This window comes from Lonchura striata, chromosome 18 (genome assembly GCF_046129695.1).
Source record: "Lonchura striata isolate bLonStr1 chromosome 18, bLonStr1.mat, whole genome shotgun sequence".
NCBI classification, from domain to species: Eukaryota; Metazoa; Chordata; class Aves; order Passeriformes; family Estrildidae; genus Lonchura; species Lonchura striata.
The window spans coordinates 4,863,040-4,889,655 of NC_134620.1; the positions used below are offsets into that span (position 1 = coordinate 4,863,040).

The window sequence follows — 26,616 nt, forward strand, 5'->3', positions numbered from 1 at the left end:
CCTTCTCCCAGAGATGCTTGGTGCAGTCAGGAAAGGTTTCAGCTCTCCTCTTGACTCCAACTTTACAGGTATTTCATTTGTTCCTCGCTGAGCTCCTCCAGCCACCCAGGCTAGGTTGCCCAAGAGCAGAGGCGGAGTGCACAGACCTGCTCGAGAAGCAGCATGTGAATGAACTTGTGTGGCAGTAGAACTCGAATGGAGCTCGGCACGAGTCTGTCAGCCTGAATGAGCAAGAAACTGCGCGGTGCCTTGGGGACCAGCCTACCCCCTTCCTTGTGAGCCGAGGGCAGAGGAGAGCGGCTGGGCAGTGCATACCTGGTGCTGCGGGGCTCTACGGGGCTCCGCGGTGCCCGGCAGCAGCTCTGCCCCGGGTCCTGCAGCCTGGGCGCTGCCGTGCGGGGCAGCAAGCGGCGAGGCCGGGAAGCCCCTGACCCCTGCAGGTTCCCCGTGGGCTGCCAGAGGCCATGGAGGTACCAGGGCTCCGAGAAGGCGCCTCAACTCCCCACTTCCCGGTCGGAATCCCGGGGTGAGCAGGGCAGTCCTAGTCCCGACCTGGAAGCGCCCTCGGCGGCGGCGAAACACCGAGAGGAACAGGGCCGGGGTCTCCGGGGTCCGCCGCAGCGAGCCCGAGCGCACCGGGCCTGGCTCCGTCACCCTTTGTCCACCGCCCCGGGGCAGGTGCGGGCAGCGAGGCCAGGCCACTGGGATAAAGCGGCTGCGAGCTCCGGGGCTGCTCCTGCCGCCGCCGAGCCCGGGGTCGGGCGCTCTCCCCCAGCGCGGTGCGGGCGCGGCTCCCGGCACTCGGCCCCGGTGCCGCCGGCGGGTTTTATGCGCAGGGCGGCCGGCGGGCCGGCGGGGGTGGGAGGAGCCGGGCAGGTTGTGCCCGCCGGGCCCTCCTCCCTCGCTCCCTCCCCGCCCGGCGGAGAGGGGTCGGGGGAGGGGGCAGCATGGCCTGTCCGTCCGGCCCCTTTTCCAGCGCTCATCTGCCCCGGGAGTGCGGCGCCGCTCCTCGCAGGGAGAAGAGGTCCGAATGGAGACAGACGGCAGCCAGCCCGGCCTCGCCTCCCCGGACTCCCCGCACGACCCCTGGTACCTCCGCGGCGGCCGCCCCCGGCCGCCCCCACCGCCCCCCCCGGTCCGGCCGCGGCCGCCCCCTCCCCCGGCCCCGGCCGCCCGGCCCGGGCAGGCGCGGCGGCGGCGGAGGCAGCAGCGGCGGCGGTGCCGCTGCCAACATGGCCGATCCGCGCCCTCCCCTCCCCGCGCGGCCCCGCCGCCGCTGCCGCCACCCCCGCGGGGTGCCGCGGCCCCCCGGCGCGGCCCCGCTCACGGCTCTCCCCTTCCTCCCGCAGCAAAATGTTCATCGGGGGACTGAGCTGGCAGACCACGCAAGGTGAGCGCCGCGGGGCCCCGCACCTGCCGCCGGGGCCGGGGGTGGCGGAGCTGGGGCTGAGCCCGGGGGGGGTGCGATGAGGCCGGGACGGGACGGGGCACCCACAGTGGATGCTGTTCTTGCAGAGGGCTTGCGGGAGTACTTCAGCCAGTTCGGCGAGGTGAAGGAGTGCCTGGTGATGCGGGACCCGCTGACAAAGAGATCCAGGTGAGAGGCCGGGCCCGCGCCTCCCTTCGCCCCCGCCGCGGCCCGACCGCCACTTTAACCAACTTTCTCTCTTCTCTCCGCACCCCCTCTTCTGCCCGGGCTGCGGGGCTCAGGGGCTTCGGGTTCGTCACGTTCATGGACCAGGCTGGCGTCGACAAGGTCCTGGCCCAATCCAGACATGAACTGGACTCCAAGACGGTGAGATGACTTCTCTCATCTCAGGGGTGCTTTTACCGGCGGAACGGCTGTGCTCGGAGCAGCCGTCGATTGTAGTGTTTGATTTCCAGTTAGAGGTTGTAAACTATTGATTCCTGATACGGATCGATCGTTCCTTTCTCTGTCCCACTTGCCGGCGGGTACGCTAGCTGCCGCCCAAGCACAGGGCTCACCGTGTGCCGATTCCTGGTGCGGGTCTGTGGATCCTGGTGATGGTTTTCTTCTTGCTCGCTGGTTGTAAGGCCCGTCCGGGCAGTGACTGTAGCCTTCTCGAAGCTGGGACACCTGAACATGCTTGGGATGAGGATTTGCCCCAGGAAATAAAAGACGTGGTTACATTCGGAGAGAGGGAAGCCACCCTTTCATCCTGTATTGCTGCTGAGCACTGATCCCTCCTCAGGGGTGCCGTTCCTCAGCGCCCAGGCCCTGCTTCCCTGGCAGTGGTGGCCTGTGCATGCCCCCTTCCTGGCAGAGAGCCCTCATTCTGTGCACCTCAGAGACTCCCTTGTGGCTTCCCCAGGTGAAGTTTTTGCAATGGTCATTGAGGTTCAGAACTTTATTGTCTCCAACTGTGGCCAGTGTCTCCCCATGTGGGCTACCACCAGCTTCTTGGAGCAGCTGTGGCTCCAGCCCTCACTCTGTAGGTTTGGGTGATGGGGAGCCCTAGCTGGGCCAGCAGAAAGATTTCGTGGCTCACTGGAGTAGTAGTGAAAGGTGGTGGGTCTTGCCTTGTGAATCTGTGGTGCTCAGATGTGCAGACTGTTTTGAGGGGTGGGGGTGAGATGTCTGAGTGGGAGGTCCCTTCTCTTTAGTTTCAGTGTCTTGCCTTCCCCTGAATTCCTTTTCCTTATTGCTGCCCTGGGGTGAAGGTGAGGGTAGGGATGGGGGAGTGGCGGGGGCTGCAAGGGGATGGCATGGTGAGGGGGCATGTTCTGGCTCCAGGCAAGGGCTGCTGAGGAGTCCAAATGCAGAGTTTTATTTCTTGCAGTGCATGGCCCCGGCGTCCTAGTCTTTATCTTGGCAGAAGGAGAGGGCGGGAGAGCGAGACCCTCTTTCTTAGGGTTTACGGCATGAGTTGCAGCAAGATTTATGTCTGTTCCTGTTTAACTGCCTGGATCGCTCCCTTTGATGTGCACAGGTCCTTCCTCCCCATGGGAGCTCCTGGTTAAACCCACCCCAGCCTTCCTGGCTGAGGCTTGGTCCCCAGGACTCCCAGCCCTCCTGCTTCCAGGAGTGATGTAAAGTGAATTTTGCTCTGAGTGGGGTGTTTACAGTAATGTCTTTTAAGGAGGGCCTAGGGTTTTCTTTTTCTCTCTTTTTTTTTTTTTTTTTTTTACTAGCCTGTGTAAACACAGTGTCTGATCAGCTAGTCCTGTCATGAGTCTGTGGGCTGGTATAGACCCCTCTTGAAAAGGCAAGTGATGGATGTTGGCTGTAGCATTAATCCTGAAGTGTTTCAGGGCTGGGAGAGAGCTGAAATCCACGTTGTCCATTCTTCTCCCCAAGCTGCCGCTGCCGGCTGTGCAAAGGGCTCTGCAGCCCACGGTGCAGCCCACAGGGGCAGGGAGGGCCGGTGGCCGCTGCAGAACAGAAGAGCCTCATGGCATAGGGCGTGTGGGGACCAGCCAGCCATTGAAATTCCCTGCTGCATCTGCTCTGCTCACCCCGTCGGCACGGCACAGAGAATGGGGACAGTTTCACCAGGGCCTTCTTTGTTAGGAACTTTGATCCTCTTCCCCCTTCATTCTTAGTTTTTGTTTAGTGCAGTTTTCAGCTGAGTCAGATGTTTTGGGGTGTTTTGCCTCGTGAGAGCTTGATCTTATGGGAGCACATGGAACCTCCGTATGCCTTTTCCCTGCTGAGGTGAAAGGTTTTGCTGTGAGTCATGGGTTAAATGACAGAAACTCATCTAAATCCTAATTTAGAGTTTTATGAAAGTTTGCAAGAAGAGGCCTGGTGCCCTGTAAGGACAGCCTTCTCATGGGGCTTGGTGTCTCCTGGCAAACAGCATTTGATAGACAGTGTCTGCTCAACTTGTTGCTTCATTGTCTTCTGAATCTTCTTACCCTAATGAAGGCAGTTGGCCCAATTCTTTGGGGCAGCCGTGTTCTTTTCAGACTCCTCTTTCTTTGTAAGCTAGATAGCAGACTACAGAGTTATTTTTGAAAGTACTTGATATGAGAATTGGCTTTACAGTCTCAAGGTAAAAGATTTGCGTGGCTTTGTAAAGCTGCAGCTGGCCGCTGCCTTGAGCTGCTTCTTTACACGCTCTGGGAAGAGCACTTGGCAGTGCTGGGTCATCCCGTTGTTTCTTTGTTGCCTTGTTGAGTTTTTGCTGGGTTTGTCTTTTGTGGTGGAGGGAGTGATCTGCAGCTCCCCTGCAGTGCAGACCAGCAGGGCGGAGGTAGTGACAGAGGTAAAATGAAAGAACAAACCCGGACCTGACATCTCGCAGGTCCTTCCCAGCCTTCCCTGTGCTTTGGGACACTGATAGCAGCTAGGCCAACACAGGAGTTACGAGATCTGAGCTATGAAATGGGGCCGTAGGTGGCCTGAAGAGCATTAGTGAGGACCTGGCTGGTTTGTTGGTAGACCTGCGGCTTCCGTGGGATTCCTCATCAAAGTCTTGTGGGGTGAACTGGAAGCAGTTTGAGCTCAGGTGACTTCCATTCACTGCAGCCTGATCTGGGGTTTTGTTTTTTGGATACAATCTGAGCAGTTCTGAATGCTCTTAGCAGATTTCTATCTGGGTTTGTAAAAAGGATCCATTACGTCAGTGGGTGACACTGAAACACAACTCCTCCAGGGCTATTTGTTTTAACACCAGAAATGAGGGAATAAGGTACGGGTGCCTTTGCTTTAATTAGGAAAGACTCCAGCAGCCAAGGAGCAGTCCAGTTTGAGTAACTTGAGTCCGGCACCGAACTCGCTCCCCTCTGCGTGTTCCCAGGGCTGTGCCTACAATCAGTGACCCCAGCCTCCCTCTACCTGCAACAATAGCTGGTTGTGCAGAAGAATTTGTGAAATGACTGCCTGCTCTCTCCAGCCAGGAGGACACGTTATCTCTGCCCAGTTGATCACACTCAGGGTAATGAGAAAATGAGGCTGAGCTTAGCATTGCTGAGTATGAAAGCATCTTATTGGCAGGAGCTGAATGACACTGGCTGAGAAGTAAAAGACAGTAGATTATTGTTTTTGCTTATTATCTGCCATCAAGCTCCTGGTCTCCTGCCGTCCCCTGTCCTCAGAATTCGCTGTGGGTGTCTGCACTAGCCAGGAAGCAGTGGGGAGGGGGGGTGTGCCTGGGGAGGGAAGGGCCTGGATGGTTCCGATGCCCCAGGGAGGCACTGGAGGGTATGCTAATCTGCATGGAGCTTGGGGAGTGAGGTTTATTTTTGAATTTATTTGTGCTTTTCAGTTTTGCCTGTGTTTACCTACGTGCTGAGTTTATTTATGTTGTAAGCTGTGAGTCAGGATGGAGGTGGGGAAGGCAGGGAGAGGAGCTGGTGGAAGGGCGCAGGGGGGCCAAGCTCCAGGGCTGTAAGACAAGTAAAAGGATGCAGGACGGGAGGGCAGCCAGGCTGGAAAGCTGAACAAAGCAGTGAGAGGAGCTGGAGAAACACAGCTTCCTTTTGGGTTGTTGGAGCTGCTGGGCTGATGGGACAATGCTCCAGGCTGCCCTCCCAGCTGCAGCCAGTCCAAGTGTGGGGATGAGCCAAACCTGCCTTTACCACAGGTCTTTGTAAGCTGATTTGTAGGTCTGGATCATCCCTGACGTGATGTAACTTTACAGGAGTTGCTGTAAAAATAGGCCTGTAAAGGAAGAAGTGGTGGCTGAGGAGGAGAGAAGGCTTTGTGGGTGTTTGGCTTGCAGCTGCATTAGTGTTGTCCCAGCTTTTGTGGTGGTGGTGCTGGTGGTGGTGTGAGGCCAATGCAGGCACGCGCTCATCCGTGCTGAGCCCGGCAGAACACGCGGCACCTGGATGGCGGCGCGGGCCCGGCTGCTCCGGCCAGCAGCAGGTTTATAGGGAAGCTGAACAGGCACAATGGAGGCTCAGCCCGCGGAGGGAGGGAGGGAGGGAGGCATCACGGCTTTGTGTGCAGTGCGGCCTGGGGAGAGGGGCAGCACGATCCCTGCGGCCACAGCCTCCGCAGCCGGCAGGCCTGGGCTCCTCGGGTTAATTTGTGCCATCCTGTCTGCTCTTTTATAGCTTCTTTTTGTCTGCTCTTCAATCTGTGTTTGAAGGGATGAAATGTTTGGGGGTTTGTGTGCTGCTTCTTTTTGGTCTTGTTACTATCCAGATGAACTCTATACTTGTAGGAAGAGTGAAGGGTGAGAGCAAAAAAGGCAAAAGAAACCACTTTTAATATGAGGCTGGTGATGCGAGGCACCCAGGGGCCGGCCAGGCGGGAGGGTGCAGCCCAGCCTGTTAATCCCAGCATGTGATGGGCTCTCAGAGCATCTGCCCAGCGCTCAGCTGGAGATGGACCACTGCATGCTGGGACTTGTAGTCTCCTGGGTTACACCTTACCAAGAGGGAAAGATGTCTGCAGCCAGCTTCATTTTATGCACCTCAGGTAGATTCTTTGGGTTTTTAGTAAGGTGCCACATGGGCAGAGACAGCTGCACATATGGAGGAAACCCTATGTCTGTAAATAGGCAGGAAAAGTATGTTCACCTGTTTTTCCCCACATCTCTTTCAGATTGACCCGAAGGTAGCATTCCCTCGCCGAGCACAGCCCAAGGTAAGCACTGTGGGCAGCCCTTGTGTCACAAGGGGCAAAATTTGTGATGGTGAACCTTGTCCTTCTGTGCAAGATGGCCAGTGCATGCAACAGAGCTGCTCACTGGGGTTTGCTCAGGACACCTGGAGTGGACTGCTGGGAGTTTGCATGGCACTGGAGGAACCAGGAGGCCCCTTGGCTCAGAATGCACTAGATACAGTGGCTGATTAAATGCTGCCCAGGGTGAATTTAGTCCTTCCGAAATTGCAGAAAACAGTAAAAGTTCCAGGTCTTAGGAGATATGGAAGAGCTCCATGCTGTGATGTGACACAGGTGGAAGAGTGTCATGTGTGTGTTGTACCTGTGTGTGATAAATAGGTGTATGGCAGGGAAGGGGAGAAGGATTTCACTTTGTGAAATGCCCTTGTGTGTTTCAGCACTGGAAAAGGCAAATGGTGTTGGATCTTATGTACAAGAGGCTCTGGCATTAAAATGCACAGTGGCAGGATCTTTTTCCAGGTGTGCAGCTAGAAACTTCTAGCTGAGGAACCAGCAGCACACTGGAGACTGCCTTTAGACTTTGGGACTTCCTTTAACTTGGTTCTTGGATGTGAGTTTTAAAGTTTAGAGTCTGTATTCCAAATGCTGTTAGGGGTCAAATAGCTGGGGAGGAGCTGTGTTGAGAAGCAGAGAGGAAAGAGGAGACTGGTGCTGGGAGGGAAGTAAGGGGTTCAGGCACTGAGAACAATTGGTGAGCAGGTATCCCAAGTAACTGGAGCCAGGAAGCACATGGTAGGAATTGGGTTAATTCCATTAAGCAGTTTGGTGACAGAAGGTGCTTTAGTGTTAGAACGGGCTGCTCTCCAAGCCAGGGAATTGCTGCGGATTAGCCCTATGCTCCTTGGGGTAATTAGGACCATGTGTTCCTCTGAGAGCAGGGGTGTAGCCAAGCAGCTAAGGGGAGGATGCAGCTGGAGAGCTGGTTCAAAGGATGTCGGTGTGCCTCAAGCCTGGCAGCCATGTCCCCTCTCAGGGTAGTTCATTTTCTTCCTTGTCCCAGCTGTATCAGTGACAAGTGGCAGAGGGATCTTGTCTTAACCTTCTTGCAGAGGCAAAGCGATTTAACTGGGTGTTGATTGGGCTCCATTTAAGTGACTGGAGAATGGTAGTGAAATGAGGCTTATTCCATTTCAGATTAGGAGACTGTGCAATTTGTAGAGTGGGAGGGCAAAGCCTAGGGAACCTGCCTGTGATGGCAGGCTTCCTGCCACCCTGGGAGCAGGGCAGGTACCTCTGGCTGTGCCGAGTGGCAGGGCTGGGGAAGGGACAGCTGTGCCCCACACAGTTGGGATTATATCACAGTGCCAAGGGAGTGGTGGCATGTTGGTGAGGGAAGAGGCTGGTAATTGTTTGACAAGGAGGTGGTGGCTGGGTGCTGGCATGTGTGGTGGGCTCTGTGAAGACAAGAGCATGAATGTGGTGTGGGACAGATCTGCCAGCTGTGTTTGGCCAGAGGGCTTCAAGAAGTTGGAAGCGCAGCTGCAGCAAAGGGGAAAGTGCTTCCCGGCAGCAGAGGGGAGTTAGTGGCCTTTTGAGTCTCGTTCTCTGCTCACTCTGGGTTTATTTGGTGAATTCCTGTCCTTCCCTTTTCCAGATGGTGACCCGAACGAAGAAGATATTTGTGGGTGGTCTGTCTGTGAACACTACTGTGGAGGATGTGAAACAATATTTCGAGCAGTTCGGGAAGGTAAGTCTCCTGAGTGATGTTGGATCAAAGCTGTTTCTTCTGGGGTAAAAGGAGTTTTCTGAACTTTTGTGGGGGCGGGATTAGAAGCTTGAGTCTTTTGCAAGGGTTAAGTAGATTAAAGGTCACTTACAGATGCTGGCTGCCTGTAATGTCCTTGTAGGGGCTACAGCCAGTGACTCCTGCCCTGTGGTGATTTGAAACAGAGTTTATTCTTGTTCCCAGAGTTGCTGGGACCTCTGCTCTGGGAAGTTTTTCCCTATCCAGAAGCCTCTTCTGGCTCACAGATTTGCAGTCTATTCAAATGCTGGAGGAAGGTTTGTAGACACTCCTGAGTGGCTGCTTTATCAACCTCTGATTTTGGCCTGTTTCTAACTCAAAACCTTGTCATTTATTTTTCAATAATCCTTTATTAAAAATAAGTCTTTTGGTCCTGAAACTTCTGCTGAGTCTTGGCAAGTGGTGGTGTAAGTTTTGCATAGTTTAAGAAAGTTTGGCACTAAGGCTGTCTCTTGTGTTGGTCTGGCTCTTCTGTGGCTGGTGGTGGCTCAGGGAAGGGTGGGCTACTGTGGCTGGAAGTTGCTTGTGTCATGGTCGGTGACAGCCAGGTGTGTGAATTGTGAGACTGAATCTGAGGATTGAAGGGAGCTCAGTTGTGACCTTTCAGCTGAGGAGGTTGTCAGCATCTCCAGGAGTGATATCAGCAGGATTAGACTGAAGGATCCCAAGATTTTTAATGGGATTAGGAACTGAAGGGGATCATCGTACCCAAGTGCCGAATGTGGTCACCTCTGTGGGCAGGACACTCTGACTGTTTCACTGTTGTTCAGTGGAGTTGTGCATAGGTTTGCTCTGTGGGGCAGGAAGTGTTGCATTCTGCACCTCTTGCAACCTTCCTGCCCAGTTAGGAGGGAAGAACATGGTTTGGTGGGTGGTGACCTAGCCAGAACATTGCTGATAGAATCATGGACATGGAGGGAAGTACCATGGAAGCTGCAGTGTGGGGATGAAGGCTTGGTATTAACTTTGTTTTGAAATTTCCGGCAAAAGGGTGATATCATGTTAAGGCTAATTAGTGAAAGGAAAGGGAGTTTTGTAACCAGATTTACCATATTACTGAAATTTTGGGGCAAAAAGTTTGGGACAAGTATCTGCTCAGAACTTTTGTTCAGCTTCTGAAGCTTCTGCATGTCCTGGTGTGCAAAGTGGGACTCTGTTCACTCCTAAGAGAAAGTGGTCGGATAGCCTCGTGTTTTTCAGTTGGTAGCTCTGTGTGGCTTCATTTTCTGTAAGAAATAGGCAAACTCTGTTATGTCTCCAAGAGCTTTTACATGGTATCCTCAAGGGTGCCACCAGTAAAGGTGATGGTGTTCAAGTGTCTGTGCAGTTGAAGGCTGTTTGACTTGCAAGTTCTCCTGTGCTGCTGATGGATGTGTTTGATAGGAAAACAAATTGTCTTTGGCATAATCCCCTTTTAACCTTGACTGTATCCCTGCTAATTCAAAGAAGCATGTCACAGGGCACTCAGTTTACAGGCAGTTACAGTTGCTCTAGTCTGAGCAGTCCTTTCCAGCTCTTTTGGGGTGCTGTTTTGTTTCTCTTGTTTAATGGTTGTGTGCTGAGAGGTGTCCTGATGTCAGGTGATTGGCAAGGACTGGTTGTGTGAGACTGTTTTCTGGAGCGGGCAGGAGGGAGAATTCTGCACAGCTTGCTGCAATTCATTTCTGAAGAACCAGTGTCCTGGACAACATCCAGTGCTTCAAGTCAGTGAGGCTGGAGTGGTTGTCCCCGTGGCTCTGGGGAGTTTCCATGGGGAGATGTTAGGCCTGGTCAGATTGACTTGCCATTTTCAAGGCAATTTTCTGACTCAGCTGTTCACTTCAGATGAGAGGCTCTTCAGAGCTCTTGTGTAAAGCATCGTTCCTGGCCTGTAACCATCTTCCAGACTAAGCCTCAAATAATTCACCCACCATCAGGAGAACTGTTTCCTGAGAGAGTCTCTACAGTAGATAGCTTGGTATGGCTGATGGGTGGGATCAGTGGGAAAGTTCATTTCAGAGGAAAGCCTTGTGGCCTTCACCTCTGGAGTTCTGAGCTCTGAATGTGCATTGTAGGGTTTGTAGGGCTAAGCCTGTTGCCTTCAGTTTCAGCTGTGACTCATGGAAAACATGATTTTGATGCATACTCTCTTTTGGTGGTTCTTTATGATGTGCTGGGGCCTCCCAGGTTTCAGAGGTCTCTTTGTGGGTGTCCCACACACCACGAGTGGTCTTGATCTCTTTGATTTATGGCATCTTTAAGTGAGAGGTGCTGAAGCTCCAGTCATGGTCTCCTCTTTTCAAAAAATGTTTTTTCATTAAGACTTTACAAGTCATTTGGGTCCAGTACTGCTTCTGGAATTGTATCAGGACTGTGTGAAAAGGAACTTTAAGGATGCTCTTTGAAAGTATTTCTTTAGAGGACTCACCGTCTGAGGAAGGAGCTTTGTAACTATTCCCTTCTATTTGAAGTGGCCCCATAGTTACCTAGGACATGGCAGGACACAAATTGCTCCTCTTTCCTCCTGCCTGTCCAGGGAATGCAAGGGAGCACTTAGGACCTAGAGAGGAGTGAGCCAGAGAGCACCAAGTCATCCAGTCTTGACTGCTCAGATTGCCAGGGGTGATTTTTAGTCAATTGTTGAGAATCCAGTGACAAGCTTGGTTTGGATGTTGGCTTTAGGGGGAGATCATGCTCTGCTTCTCAGGACAGGGGAGTCCAGGCTGCTGGATGGCTTTTGCATGAGGGTTTGTATGTCACCCTCAGGCCACAAGCCTGAGTGTGTCTCAGATTTGCCACCACTTAAGGTCTTTAAATTAGGATAGATGCTTTTGAAAAATACAATTTAGCCCAGACAGAAAGCATGTACATGCTGGAGGAATTACAAGAGGAAGTGCTATGGCCTGCAGAACAGATGAGGTCAAATTAGATTATCATAATGTTCTCTCCAGTTCAAATCCGTGAACTGCAGCTCACAAGTCTACCAAGGTGGTTTGTGTTGGTGCATCTCGGGTCAGAAGCAGCACACCTCCTACATCCATTAGCAGGAAAAAAATGGAAGTTTAGTTGGGCTGCAAAGGAAATGGTTTTCTATTTCATTAGACAAAAGTCCCAAATGTGATTTTTCCATTTTGGTATTTCTGCTTATTCTTGTACTTTTGTTTTGTTTTGTTTTCTTTCCTTGCTGTGTCCAAAACTTTCTCTCACCTTTGTAAAATGGAAGTGGCCAAAAAAAGGTGAAAATATGTGAAAAGGAAATCCATGAGTATTACTTAGTGGTAAAGCTAGAGAGGGAGAGTCTGGCACCCCATTTCTTCATATCAAAATACTTGGTTTTAACAAGCACAAAAGGTGAAGCTTCAAAGAGGATCCCAAATACAGTGTGAGTGTCTCTGCTTCAAAGAGGAATCGATTTGGGTCTTTTTTCTTTCCAAAACTCTGACTAAAATATATGGGCTGCTGTTTTCCTGAGAAAGAAGATACAAAGGATTTTTTTTTTTTTTTAGTACAGAGAGAGAAAGACTGAAAAGTGATCCTCAAGCTGGCTGTGGTTTGTCAGGTGCAGCTGTGAGGGCTTTGAGCATAGCGGGATCTCTAGGAAACACCTCTCTGGTTCCAAAACTTGAATCTCTCTGAGATCCAAGCTCAGGCCATGCACATGCTTTCTAAAGGAGATAATTTTTTCAACTGTAGGACAGAAGTCCTGGAAAGACTTTCATTCACAGTATGTGTAGCCAAGTAGTTTGACTTAAGTTGGATGGTGTTGAAGATCTTTAGACAGCACAAGGAATTATTTCAACAGCTTCTCTAGATTCAGGCTACCACCCTCACTGAAACCTGCAGCAGAAAGAGAGGAGGAAGGTGTCTTGCATCTACCACCTCAGGCACAGCTAGTCCTCTGTCTAGTTCAACATGTATGAGAATGCCAGAGGAGCTCAAGTTGCAGCTTCCTCCTTTGCTACTTCGACCTGTGGGAACATGTTGTTCTGTATTATTTTGGGGAGGAAAAGGGGTTGTCCATCAGAGTAATTTCTGTGGACTTTGGGTCTCCAATCTTGTAAGCAAGGTTATTTGTTTCAAATCAAAACTGGAAAAACTCAGATCATCTTTCTAATGCAAGAGTTGGTCTGATGAAGTTTTGTGGTAGAGAAAGTAATATAAATTGAAAGATAGGAGGAGGCTTAGAACAAATAAAGTCATTTTATCATGGAGCATATGTAAACTGTGAAATCTTTGCCACAGGATGTTGTTGCTAAAATTTACATAGGCACCAAAATGATTGGTCAAATTCATGGAAGGTCTTTTAACTTACACAGACATCCCTTTGAAATAAGAAAATCTTTAAATCACAAATAGCTTGGATGGGGATGTAGTGTTCTGGGCTCTATTGTAATATGCTTTCTTTATCTTTATGTTCTTCCAAAGTTGTCTGTTGGTTGGTATCTTGGGAAGTTTTGGGCAAGGCAGAGCTCTGCTCTAACTTGATGCAGCTGGTCTTTTGTTTGTCATCAGGAGAGAAGCTGATCTTAACAGAAACTGGAAGTGCAGAGGTCCTAGAAGAAATGGGGGCCTGCACCCAAATCAGGTTTCTGAACTCATGGTTTTGTTGTGTGCTTTTACATTTGGTGAAGCAGCAGTGCAGGAAATACATTCACAGTGACGTCTTTGCATGACTCACTAATCAGTTGCAGCACCAAGGGTGCTTGGAAAGTGCTTAAAACCAGTCTGCATCTCTTGCTGGGCCTGAGGTAATTGTGTGTGGATGAGTCGGTCATAAAAGCTAAGCCTCTCTGTGAGGCAGCTCTTGCCCAGAGAGATCTCCTCTCTAAAAATACCCTGGAAGCAAACAAGAAAAAAGATCTGGGGTCTGAGGAGGGTTCTGACCTTTAGGCTGCCATCTAATACTCCATCCAAATTCTGGACCTGAGAGGTCGTGAGGTCTCACTGGGGTGATGGCTGTTAGTGTTGTGATAAGGGGAAAATCACAGTATCTGAGGTGCTGGATAAGATGAGGGTTTGTAGGTCTGTCACAAATGCCTATTCATGTACTCCTGACAGAAGAATGGGGTGGTTGACTTAGGTGTTTGAAATGAGTTTTCCCTGCTGACTAATGAGAGAACCTTCAGATACTGATGGCAAATGTCTTTAAAGGAAGACTTGTTTCTGTGCTTACAGTGGCCACGATTTTCCTCACTTTGGATTGGGAGAATGTTAATTAATTAATCCTTAATCTGCCGCTCTCTGGAAATTTCAGGGATCAAAGCTGCATGTCAACCTGCTGTGGATTTCCAAACTGGATTTTGGATTTTCTTCCACAGATCAGAGGGCAATTTATGTAAATTCTCACACATAACATGGTTGCCATGAACAGATGGGGAGGGGAGGAGAAGGGGAATCTGATCACCTCTCTTGTGGCAGTAGGCAGTTTGGCCTGTGGTAACAATGCCTCTGGAACAAAGGGTTCTCTGTGTTCCGCATCTGGTAGGCACATAGCCAAAACCACTCTAGCAGTAATGGTCATTCAGGTCTTCTGGGGTTCATCTGATATTTGCCAGGTGCCTGTGTGAGAGCGGGCAAGGACACCTGGACAGGCTGTTCTGCTCTCCTGTGGCATGGAGCAGGCTCTGGCCCCTTGACCAAGTCTCATTCCCAGAGTTCTGAGAGTGGGGTAAGAAGGGTCTTAATGGCACAGCACACCTGTTCCCTGGAGCCAGGCTCTCTGTCCATGCATCCTCCTCCCTGGAATTGGCCTGTCCTGTTTGTGCAGCTGGGAGAACCTCACAGGGCTGTTAATGCTGTCTCTTGACAGGATGGCAGAGTGGTTTCTAGATAGTTTGGTTTCTGTTTTCCTTAAGGAAGCTGTCTCAACAATTACTATTTTTCTGCCTAACTTTACTACAAGTTTCTACTACAAGTTTACTACTGCGATTCCTTCTAGGACCAGCTCAGACATTTTTATTTGCAGTTCAGGTGGAAGATGTCAATCTCCACAAACCCTTTGCTTGAATATTTACAGTGTTCAAAATCTACGTTTGTGAAAGTAGATTTCCTATCAAACTGGTATTGGAAATTATTATTTTATTAAATCTGCATGAGGATGTCATTGGCTTCCCCATAGCAGATAACCAAGAATGAAACACTGAAAGATTGAAAGTAATTAGAGTGGAATTAAACTTCTGAAAACCCCCAGGTATTTTGGCCAAGGCTGGATGGATCATTTGCGATTATGGCACCTTTAAGTGAGAGGTGCTGAAGCTTCAGTCATGGTGTCCTCATCTCGGAAAATGCTTTTTCAGACAGATTTTTTCTGAGTAATTCAGATCTAGTACTACTTCTGGAATTGCATTGGGACTGTGTGAAACAGAACTATTGAGGATGCTCTTTTAAAGCATTTCTTTAGAGGACTTGCCCTCTGAGGAAAGGGCTGTCTCGGAGTGAACTCTGTTCATGAACACTTTTTCCAAGTGGCCTCACAGTTTTTTAGCACCTGGCAGGACAAAAATTGCTCCTTTTTCCTCCTGCCTGTCCAGGAAAGGCATGGGAGCACTTAGGACCTAGAGAGAAGCTAGCTGCTTACTCAAGCTCAAGGTACCAGGTTCCCAGGGGTGATTTTTAGTCAATTGTTGAGAATCCAGTGGCAAGCTCAGTTTAGATATTGGTTTTAGGGGAAGGTCATGCCCTGCTTCTCAGGACAGGGGAGTCCAGGCTGCTGGATGACTTTTGCATGAAGGTTTGTATGTCACCCTCAGGCCACAAGCCTGAGTGTGTCTCAGATTTACCACCACTTTAAATTAGGAGGGATGCTTTTGAAAAGTACATTTTAGCCCAGACAAAAGGCATGCAAAAAATCACTCCTCTTTTTTTCTCTTCTTATTTAGGGGAGGCATAGGAACACTTAGGCCCTAGAAAGCAGGGAGCACCAAGTCATCCTGTCTCGATTGCTCTAGCTCAAGGCACCAAGTTACTGGGGGTGATCATTTACAAGAGCACGTAGTGACAGGACAAGGGGAAACGGCTTCAAACTGAAAGAGGGAGAGAGAGCAGGTTTAGATTGGATCTTAGGATAGAGGTGTTCCCTGCGAGGCTGGCGAGGCCTCGGCACAGGCTGCCCGGAGAACCTGTGGCTGCCCCGTCTAGGGGCGGGTTCAAGGCCGGGTTGGACGGGGCTTGCAGGCGAGGGGTGTCCCTGCACGGAGCCGCGGGGCTGGGAGGAGGTGATGAATCCCTCGGGAATGCGATTCGCCCGTGCTGGGGTGCCGGGCCCCCGGTGGGTGCCCTCCCGGAGCCCACGGCGGGCACCGAGCGCTGCGGGGCGGCTTTGTGCGCCGCTAATCCGGGCCCCAGCTGCCATGGCGGCCGCGTTGCCATCGCGACGGCCCCGCCGGCGGCCGCCTTTGTTGGGGCCCGCGCGGCCCGGCCGGGAAGGGCCCAAGGCGGGGAGGGGAGAGCGGGGTGGGGGGATTGCGGAGCTTCACCGCCACAATAGCTGCCCGCTTTGGGCTGCTGGTGGTTGTGCCGTCGGTGCAGGCAGAGCTTTGGTGGGTGCTGGAGGTGGTGCCTCAGTGTGAGGGTCTGCCAAGCTATCCATGGTACAAGACAGACGTATCCCCTGTAGCAAGGGTTAGGGGGGATCTGGGCCCTGCTTCACCTCACAGGTGTGTGCTGGGACCATCCAACTCAGCTCACAGGCTGCCTTGAAGGGAGATGTAAAGATGGCCATGTGTAGATTTTAATGGCAATAAAATATATCAGTTACAGCCATATACAGAGTTGAAGCCCTGGAGTTGTGTGCATATACATCTATATATATATACTTTTTTCCACTTATGTACTGTATAAGATTTAGTTTTTAGCAGGAAACAGCTTTCAAATAGAGCACATGTCTTACAATAAATACGTTCTTGCAAGGCAAATACATTTTGGGGTGCTCATAGCACAGCCATTGGAAAAAGCACAGAAGGAGGAAGGCTGCAGCTCTCCTCATAGCATACAGCGTGGTTTGGGATGAAATGGTCGCACATCTTCTTTCTCTGAGTGCTTGAGCGCTGTGGCAGTGCCCAGCCATTGCCTGGGATATTTCTGCACCAGGAGTTTGTGCAGAAGTGCAATGGGCTCTGCCACTTGCAGTTGCTCCTGCTTCGCAGGCTCTGCAGAGAGGAGGGCGGACTAAGTCAGCAGTGGGCCTGTGCTCATTGACACTAGTTTGTTTTTTTTCCTCATGCCCATCTCTCATTGTGATGAGTTTGTAGTCTCCAGCACTACCTCAGAGTGCCTTTTACACAGCTTTCTCCCAGTGTTTACTGGGGAGGAGAACAGCTATTTCTCCAGCCTTCTTGTGAACTGGATGGGGGAATGGATCTAGATTTTAAAATGAGGAAAATCAGACAACAAAACCTGTTGAAGTTTTTTTAAGCCGTGTTGGGTTTCCCTCCAGCACATCATAGTTGTGCTGTACCATGAAGGGAAATGGTGCAGATGTGGGAGCAAGTGGTGATGGGGAATGACAGTGTGCGGAGCTGCCTTCAGCACCCATCTCCCTGTGTGTCCTGGGAAGCTGCTGAGGAGTTGCTTCGGGTCTGTGTCAAGGCTTATGTCCCCTGTGGCTCCAGGCTGGATGCTTGGCATGTTTCTCAGGTGTTTGTTTACTTGGCTGAAGGAGGCTGAGCCAGGAAGTGTGTGAGATGAGAAGGAGCCAGGTTGTCTGTTGTCACCTGGAGTGGATGTGTTAGACAAGGCCAAGGGCATCAGATATGATCTCTGTCTGCTTATGATGGTCCTGGAAATGTCTGTAAGGGCTCCTTCCATCCACCTGGCCCTGAGGTGGAGCTGGGTGTCCTGGGGGCCTGGAGAGTAGCCTCTGCCCTTTCTGACTAGGGTTGTGGGGTCTCCATGGGCAAAGCCCGTGGCTGCCTGTGCCAGGGCATGGGCAGCACTCTGCCCTCTCCAGTGACTGTTCAGGAGGAGGCAGCAATGCAGATTCTTCCTGGGCAAGGGAGTAATCCTGTAGAGCTGGGGGGCGTGCAGGGCTTGCTGCTCAGGGAGCGGCTGTCTCACATGGAGAAGGAGGAGGGCCAGGGCAGCTGCTGGCCGGAGACTGCTGCCACCTCCCCTGAGCACTTGCACGTCCAGTTTCATAATCGGATTAAGGCAGTGGTATTAGAGGAGGGATGGGTCAGTGGGACAGGTTTACACTGGGGCTTACACGGAGAGGATTGAAGTGTATTTTTTAACCCTGCTCGGGCTGACCTGCGGAGTGGATGCGGCTCCGCAAGGCAACACCCGCGGGAAGATGGGGAGAAAAGTGGCACCAGGCGGTGATGTGCCGGGGAGGAGAGCAGCCCCAGGCCGGCTGGGGGATGGGATCCGGCTGCCCCTCCCCCCCGGGAAGGCAGCCCTGCTCAGGCCTTGCAGTAAATTTGCTCTAATTACAGCCTCCAGCAGTGGGAAACCTCACTTAGAGGAAAGGCTCCTCATGGGGTGGGGGTGGGGGCGCTTCCCAGCTTTCCCAGGCAGGCTCTGTTGTCTGAGGCCTCTGCCGCTTCCCCCACCGCTGGGAGGCCCCTTATTCCTCTCCCCTCTCCAGCTTTGCTTCTCTGCCCCCCTTTGATTCTCCTCTCCTTTGAGGCCAGGATTTGGGAACAATGCCCTCCCTGCTCCTTGGCCCCTGGCTGGAGCTGCAGGCAAACAATCGGGGTCACTTGCTGCCAGGGGCTGGGCCGAGGGGGCTCAGCCCAGCAGCACCTGCCCCGGGCTGGTGGGAGAACCAGGACCATGCTGGTTGTGGCTTGAGGAAGTGCCTGGTGTGATAGCTTATGTGTACTGCATATGTGTGCACACCCTGTTTCCTTCTTGGGGACAAGTTGTCTCATCTTGATCCCCTCAGGTTTGGGAAGGCCAGGGAAGCTCTGAACAATTGTGTTGGAAGATGCTTGTTGCAGCAGTAATAATCTGACTGCAGCCATTCTCTTTGCAGGTGGATGATGCGATGCTGATGTTTGACAAGACAACTAACCGGCACCGAGGTGAGAACTGTCTTCTGGCCCTAGGAGAGGTTACTGCAGAGGATTTGTCTCCTGCCTTGCCTAGGGAGGGGTCGGTATCCCAGCAGAAGGGGATGCGGGTTGCAGCTGCTCTCTATCTTGCCTCCAGTCGCCCCATTCTTTTGCATCTGCATCTTTTACCAGTGGCCCTCGCAGCACAGAGAGCTTTTGTCCAGTGCGTTTCCTGTGCTGTAAACTCGTGGAGTTGCAGATATGTGAGAGGAGACGGCCCCCTCCTCTGCATGCTCACCTCCGTGGCTCCAGCCTGCAGTGTGTGTCTTACCTTGTCCCGAGTAATCTGAGCTCCGGGAAAGCTGACACGAGAGCCTGAAGAGTGCCTGCTTCTCGCCCCTTCCTCGGCCTGGAGCCCACTTGTGCTCCCAGGTCACCTTTTCTTACCCGAGTCCTGCTGGTGGAGTCTGGTTACAGGATGGGAGCAAGGCTCTACTATTTGTGCTACATGGACCCAGCCCATCCATGGGCATCCCTGCCTTCCTGGTCAGTCCTCAGACCAACTACCTGGTGGTGTGGCAGGGCTTGACACTTGCATCCAACTCAGAGATTTAATGGCAACAACTTGACCTGCAAATTTAGCTTCAGCCTTTTCCCAGTCAGGGTCAGTAACAGCCCTGTGCTGGCTGCTTTCCTGTATGTTGTTTGAAGCACTTCCAAGCACTCCTGCCCCCAGAGCAGCGAGGGAACTCTCCCTTCTGCTCTTGCTACACTCTGTGCCCTTCAGATTTTTACTTTTTTCTAAAGCCATTAAGTCTATGCTGACTGCCAGGCCTCAGCAGTCCTAGGATGTTGTTCCAGCTTCATCTTGAAAGGGAAGAAGCATTAACCCCTGTTCCTCCATGGGTGCCTACCAGTCACTGGTCCAATCAGAGCTGTTGGGCATTTTGGGAGGTAGCAGGGAAAGCTGCCAGCCACTGTATCAACAGTGAGAGGCTCAGCCCAGGACATAGCAGGCCTCGTGGGTGTCTGATGGGGCTCAGGACTGCTTTTGACATTCTTGAGCTGAATTCCTGAGCTCCTCTGCTTGTGGGTGTTGGAGTGAGTGATGTGAATCTACCTGGGCACAGACAGATGGAGGACTTTATAGCGAGATGTTTCTGGCAGTGTGGAGAAAAGGTGGGGTTCTGGGCAGTGGATTCCCGTCTCCTTTTGAATGTTATTTTACAGCACCATGGAATTGGCTAGCTCTGGAAAGCGGAAAGTTCTGCTTAATCCCAGCTTGCTTGCACAGCAAGCTTTAAGACATCCTCCCACCTGCCTCAGTTCTCCGGAAACAGTTGCAGTAAGCTTAGAGGAGTTCAGTCTGCCCACCCGAGCTGGGCTTTGCCAAAACTGTCAGCAAAGGGGTTGGTGAGAGAAAGGAGGTGTGAGCGTGGGCCAGGGGCCAGGAACACGCTGTCCTTACCCCAGATACAAACCTTACTTTGGCGAAACTTTTGCAAATCACTGTGCCTGTATCTGCCTCGCTGTGTGCAGCTGCACTGCTGATCTGTGCTTGCTCACACGAGGCTTTATGGCCAGTGCCTGTGAGGGAGCTGCAGGGTGTTCCTGCTGGTGGGGTGTGTTTAGCGAGGGTGGTGATGTCCTGGCAAGCAGCTGTTGGTTTCCCCACCGATTCTTTGTGTGAGCATCTGCCCAGATCCTCCCCAGTGTTACCAGCCATGTGGTTTGCCTTGCAAATAGCAAAGTTAAAAAAACCCAAAAGAAACAACAAACCTGAATTTGAGACCAATTAGGTTCAGAGTGGGTGGGAAGTATGGGATGAGTAGGAGAGGAGAATCTGTAAGAGGACAGTCCTGTTCTTGTACATAAAAGTAGAATTTGCTGGAGAGAGAAGATGAGTGACAGCTGTTTTCGAAAGGGCTGATTGTATTCTCCTTTTCTCCTGCCAATAAAAGGCTTTGAGTAGAGGGTTCAAACTGTGAGAGGTCTGACCTGATCAGGGAGTTTTGCTTTTTCTTCAGGATTTGGGTTTGTCACATTTGAAAGTGAAGACATTGTGGAAAAAGTATGTGAAATCCACTTCCATGAGATCAACAACAAAATGGTGAGTGTCTGGGGCAGAATCTGGGGTAGCAGGGACAGAGGTGTGGGGGAGAGCAGGGCAGTGGCACAGAGGCAGGGTGCGAGGCACTTGGGTCCTGATGCATCTTCTCTGCAGTGGGGAATCAGATTGAGTCTTTTCCCAAAAATCACAGCAGACAGTCTGGGGAATAAATTCACTGTATGGGGGAGAGCGAGCATAATACCGAGTTCTCAAGGAGGAGAGCTAACTAAACAAGGAATTGTACTGCGCTTGGAGTTTTTGAAGTTAAACAAAACCTTGTAGTGACATAGGAGGGGGCAGGTTTTACCTTTATTTATTCAGAAATTAGGAAAATCAGGGTTTGAGGCTCTAGTGCAGGGTGAGGTAGAGCATCAAGGGCAACACCATGAGGAGAAAAGCAGGGTTGGAGCTCCCCACTGCCTGTGGTGGCTGCAGAGCAAGAGGGAAGGCTGGCACCGTGTGGGCAGTGAACAGCAATGCCAGAGAAGGGCAGCGGAGCAGGCTGATAGAGGTGGCTGGAGCTGGGACGTGCTGTCACGCAGGCAGCCCTGCATGACCTGCCTGTGCTCTGTGGTCGTGTCCTGTGACAGTCTGTGATCCAGCCTGTGACAGTCGAGCCTGATCCTTGCTTCCCTGTGGCAGGTGGAGTGTAAAAAAGCTCAGCCGAAGGAGGTGATGTCCCCAACGGGCTCTGCACGAGGGCGGTCCCGAGTGATGCCTTACGGGATGGATGCCTTCATGCTGGGGATCGGCATGCTGGGTAAGCCCCCGGTCAGCCCTGCGGCGCTCCCCCCGCTCCCGGCCGTGCCAGGCAGCAGCTTAGCGGTTTATTACAGAGGTTTATTCCGGGAGCGGCGGGGCGGCCAAGGGCAGCGCTCCCCGCGCGGGGCCTGTTCGCGATCGCAACTTGCCCTCTGGTGGCACCTGGAAAAACTGCAAAGGTGCCACCGCTGCCCTGCGACAGCCGGGCCGGCTGGGCACAGCCCCGGCGGGGCGGTTCTGCCCCTCGGCAGCGCACATGCACAGCAGTTCCTTCATGTGGAATAGGAGGTAACTGCAGAGCTGAGTGTGGAGTAGTCTGTACCCAGGCATCTTCATCCCACACTTGTACAGGCTTTCTGATGAATTAGTTGATTAAAGAGCTGCTAAGTTTCCACTTGAAGCAGTGGTCTGTGTAAATGTCCCCATTGCCATTTAAAGACTGTTAAAATGCCCTTAAAGTTCTAGTTGAGTGTTGTCTCACTCTGTTCCCATGCTCTCAGGTACAGCAAATACCTGGTATTGCAGGGAAAGCTATACATTTATAATGGGACTGTCCTGTAAGGACAAGCTGGTGACAAGCAGGCTGGGTTTTATGTCTACCAATGCTCCGAAGACAAAAGCATTCAGATAAAAATTTTAAAATGAAAAACAAAAGTAATTTGTAGCCCTGTCTTCCAGGACCACAAAACCTCATGCCTAGATCTGAGAGTCAGCATGATCCTCCCAGTGTGGGTGCTGATCCTGACTTCTCTCTCTTCTCACTTTCATTGGATCCAGGACTGAGCTGACCCAAGAGCACTGTTTGCTCAGGATCATTGCTGGTGTTGCTGGGCAGGGTGTACTCAGCCTGGCTCTCAGTGCTAAGCCTGCTGAGTAGCAGTTAGTCACTGAACAAAACCCCCAAAAGAGCATTTTTCCACCAATGTTTTTACTTGACTTATTGAAGGAAAATAAGTCTCCAGCCTGTGGTTTTGGGTTTTGCCTTTTCTAAGCCATCTGAATTTTAAAGCAGCAGGACTCAAACTGAGTCACTGGGAAATCCATGGACTCTTGTCTTGGGAGATCTCAAATCAAATATTCATCTGTGAGTCAATGCCCTGCATTCTCACAGGCTTATTCCTATAGGTGGTCAGCTTCCTGGGGAAGAGCAGGACTTGTGCTCCTGCCTGTGCCATGAAGAAATGTTCTTTGTACCTGCATTCACCAACCCTTCTAGTGCAAAAGTGACTCAGCCATTCAAATGCCCTTTCCTCCCTGATCTCCTGTTTGTAAATCCAGCTGATGCATCAGAAAGCCTTAGTCTGCAGAGCTGTGAGTCTGAGAAGGAAATCTCCATGTCCTTACATGCTTGGAACAAGGAAAAATTAAATGGGCCTGCTGAAACTCCTCTGCAGGCTCGCACGTGTTGTGCGCTCTGCCCGGCACTCTCCTGGGGCTTCTGCTGTTACCCCTTTCTGCTGTCTAATGCCAAAGGATGCTCATGCTGCTCGTGAGCAGCCAGACCTTGCCAGTTTGCAGTAATGGAGTCCTGTTCTCTTCCCCAGGTTATCCGGGCTTCCAAGCTGCCACCTATGCGAGTCGAAGTTACACTGGCATTGCACCTGGTTACACTTACCAGTTCCCTGGTGAGTGGAGCTCCCTGCTCTGTTCTGTGGTCTGCCTTCAGGTGATGGGAGCCCCTGGCATGATCTATAACCCAGGCTCTGCCCCTTTCATTCTTTCCCCTGTTTGGTCTTTCTTTAAATTGGAGATGGACCTGGAAGGAGGATTGGAGAAGCCCTGGAATAGGTGGGAACAGCTTGTCCTTCATTAGGATTATCCTCACACCGCAGTGGCAGGAAAAGCCCCAGGCTGCTCCGACATCCTTTCTGCTGGCCTCCTCCTCAGGGCTGCTGCTGTGACACAGAAGGGCCCCGCAGCTCTGCCTGTCTCACTGCCTTTGTGTGTGTCTGTCTCTCTTTACCAGAGTTGCCACCACTCAGAAAGTAGCACAGAATGTTAAACCCCATGTGCCAGGGATCTCCTAGGCACGCAAAAGGCAGGTGCCTGCAGCACTGCAGTTGTATTCTGAACAGTGCATGGACCACTCACAGCCTTCACAAAGCATCTGCTGGGTCAGGGGGCTGCAGATCCCCTGCAAACTGGGTGGTTTCAAGCTTCTAACACTGCCATGTGCTGAGAACGTGGATTCAGTGATCAATGGCTGGAACCTGCTGTGCCGCAGCTGCTCAGATCTGTGGGGCCTCCCCTCCTGCTCTCTGCCAGGCTGGGGAATGAGGCAAAACACACACTGTGCTATTGCTGTTGCTATTTTCTAGAGTTGTGGCAACTCTGAGCATCCCTTCCTTACTCCATCCCTCTGTGTGATGGTTGATATATGAAGTTTTGATATTAAGGGCTGGGAATGGGAAGTTTCTTCTTTGTCTGAGGTGAGCCCAGGCTGACTGGCTGAAAGTTGCTGTTGCCTCCTGGCTGTCTGGAAGCTCTCCATGAATCTAGCTGTAGTGTCTTCAAGTCCCTCATTGTAAACCTGTGCCAGGCTGAGTGTGGCACATATTGAGCACCCACCAGCCTTGCTGCTGAGAGGTCAGATTGACCGGGTCACAGAACGGTGCTCCAGGGCAGACCTGAGGCTACACAGTGATGCTTGAACTCACCCTGCCCTGGCCACGTTTATTCCAAGGATAAATGGATCCTTTCAGCCCTCAGGGCAGGAGTCCAGCACCTTTCAGCACCAGTTATAAATCAGTTTAAAGAAGACACTGGCCTGGTTGCAGTCTGGTTGCAGACTGCTCCCCCAGCAGACCCCGGCTGCTGTGTCTCTGGGGGTCTCCCTCGGGGCGTTTGATGAGTTCCTAAGCTGTCTTGCATTTCGTTTTTAGAGTTCCGTGTAGAGCGGACCCCTCTCCCGAGTGCCCCCGTCCTCCCTGAGCTCACAGGTCAGTCCCACTCGTTTCCTAAACTCACAAGCTGGAAGGGGAGAAGGGGGCTTTGTGCTGTTTCAGTGGTGTTGCTGCTCCACAGCCTCGTGCAGTTAGACTGGAAATGTGCCTTATTTCCTCTTTCATCTGGATAAGCTCCATCCAAAGCTGGGGATAGAAAGATGGAGAGGCAATCAGAGCCATGTGTATTGCCTCTGAAGAGGGCCATGCAGGTCCTTTCCTGCTGCTTGCCTTGTTTTTTAGCTCTTTGCCCCAGGCTGTATGTAAACCAGATATGGAAGCTGCAGGGAGCAGGGTGACTTCCACAGGTCTACAAATGGCTTTAACCTGAGCTACTGTTGCAAGGATGAAATTTGGAGTGCTGGGAGGAGGGAGAGCGTGTGGATGCACTCCTGGTTACTCTAATCCCATTTCCCTGGGAAGGAGGGGCTGCAGGGAATGCTTTCCCTGCTCTGAGTGGTGCAGTTCCCCAGATACTCCCACACAGGCTTCCCAGGTAGGAGTGAGTGTGGTGGGACCTTGCAAAGTCCTGCAGTACTTGTAGGGAGCTGTGGAACAAAACGGGAGCAGAGGATTGTCCTCAGTGTCCTCAAAGTGCAAATGCCCTCCAGATCCTCAGCCCCTGGGGTGTGTGCAGTGTGTTCTCCCTACGTAATGTTCCTTCTATCTGCTCTCCCCCTCCATGGCCATGTTTTCCCCAGCTCTGTCCTGTCCCTGGTTTCTGTCATAGAAAAGCAGCTTTGTGTAGCACCCTGCTCCCCGTGTGCCATTTCATTTCCATATTGTGCCTCCTTCCCAGTGCTTCTTTGCCCCCACCTGTTTCAGGGTTTGAATCTCTCTGCAAAGGGTATGGAAAACCTTCCCGGGAAGCTCTTCTGGAATTAGCAGTAGAAACAGGATTGAAAGGGAGTTTCTGTGGCACAAAACTACATTAATCCTCAGGGACTCTGTTTGTGAGGGTGCTGAGATTGGCAGCCACCAATAAACAGATTTCCCTGAGGAGGTAGAGGAAAACTAAATCCCATTTCCCTCATAACAAAACCCTTCCCTGACACCATCTATGCAGCTGCATAAGCACTTTTGAGCCTTCTGCTTGGCAAGCAAAGCAGATGCGTGTCCAGTTGTTTATTTACACGTGTGTTTTTCTGCAAAACCCGTAACATTTGTAGAGGAATGTTGGTGACTTGGCAGAATAGTTTTTCATGTCCACCCCCGGCTGTCCTGTGCCTTTTCCTAGCAGAAGGGACTCGCCCGGGGCCTGGCTGTCACTGGTGGCCGGGGTGCACCAGGGCTCTCCACAACAAGACGTTATTAATGCTGCTGTCCTGGCTGGGTGCCACGTTAGCTTACAGTCCCGAGTGTCTCGCTGAAGTACCAGCTGGGGATCGTGGCATTCTTCCCTCCCCGATACGCTTACCTCCTGTCAAGCAGGCGCCGTGCAGCCGCTTGGCTGGGCCACGGCTGCGGTTCCCATGTACAGGCTGGAGGTGACCCTGCGGAGGGCAGAGCCCAGCGAGCCGTGCGCTCGAGGGCCCCTGTGCCTTCGAGTGGCTGCGGCACACACGGGCTGTAGGGGAGCCAAGAGGAGGGGATGGCACAGGCAGGGATGCACGCACACGTGCTTTGTCACCGCTGCACAAACCTGGTGTCTCAGCAGATAAGATTGCAAAGGCAAGAAGGATTTTTCTTGGAAAAAGAGCTGGAGCTTTTGAGGTGACCTTGCCTCCTTTCTCAGTAAAAGCACATTCACTCATGTGTTAGGGACTTGCAGCAGGGATGGGGCAGGAGGGTGGTTGCCAGCAGCCTTTCTTTCCCAGAACAGCATCTTTGGGGGTGATGTGAAGCAACAACATGCGTGCATTGGCCCAGGGCCTGTAATGAGCGGCTAACCCAGATAGAAGCCTCCTATGACGTTTGCTTGACACAGGCTGGTGCCTGCTACTAAATATTCCCTCCTAAGCTAGTCTGGGTTTCAGCCTTTACGCGATTGATTTGTTCTGACCTCTTTTTATGGTGCTCTAAACAGAATCACAGTGAATTTCACATTCAAGCATGAAATGCTGACCCAGTCATTTTAAGGGCAAAGAGAAACATACTGGCTAGATGCCTCCTGCCCTGAGGGCTGAATGCCTGTGGCAGTAGAGTAGGGAATTAGAACTGCAAATATAAATTAAGACTTGCTGTTTTAATTAAGCAATTTCTAGTTCCTGCTCCCTAGGTATGTATTTCCTGCTTTTCTAAAATGAACAATGAGGTTTTGAGCAATCAGGAGCAAAACTCAATGTGGGGAAAATAGTGTGTCTAGAGCAAAGAAATAGGGAGAAAAAGGCTATTAAACTGTTATTCAAGAATATTAACAAGAGACAGAGGAGGGGCTGAGCCTCAGGATCTTAAGCTTCAGCTGCTGTCCCTGAGCTGTTGCCATTCTCCACATTTACTGCCAATATCTGGATCTGTAGCTTCAGATTAACTGCATCTTGCAAGCTTAG

At 51.7% G+C, this 26,616-nt stretch overlaps 1 protein-coding gene across 2 annotated transcripts in view; it reads left to right on the plus strand.

Annotated features, from left to right (window-relative positions):
* Positions 1-951: 951 nt before the first annotated feature.
* The window catches only part of MSI1 (musashi RNA binding protein 1), a 30,080-nt gene continuing 4,415 nt past the window's right edge, over positions 952-26,616 (plus strand). For both annotated transcript variants that reach the window (XM_021549822.2, XM_021549823.2), the window contains exons 1-11: positions 952-1,089; positions 1,350-1,390; positions 1,516-1,597; positions 1,711-1,795; positions 6,518-6,559; positions 8,193-8,285; positions 18,295-18,343; positions 20,341-20,423; positions 21,066-21,183; positions 22,730-22,810; positions 24,068-24,124. In XM_021549822.2, coding sequence (XP_021405497.1) covers positions 1,031-1,089; positions 1,350-1,390; positions 1,516-1,597; positions 1,711-1,795; positions 6,518-6,559; positions 8,193-8,285; positions 18,295-18,343; positions 20,341-20,423; positions 21,066-21,183; positions 22,730-22,810; positions 24,068-24,124 — 790 coding nt within the window. In that variant the 5' untranslated portion in view covers positions 952-1,030. The remainder of the gene's footprint in view (positions 1,090-1,349; positions 1,391-1,515; positions 1,598-1,710; positions 1,796-6,517; positions 6,560-8,192; positions 8,286-18,294; positions 18,344-20,340; positions 20,424-21,065; positions 21,184-22,729; positions 22,811-24,067; positions 24,125-26,616) is intronic.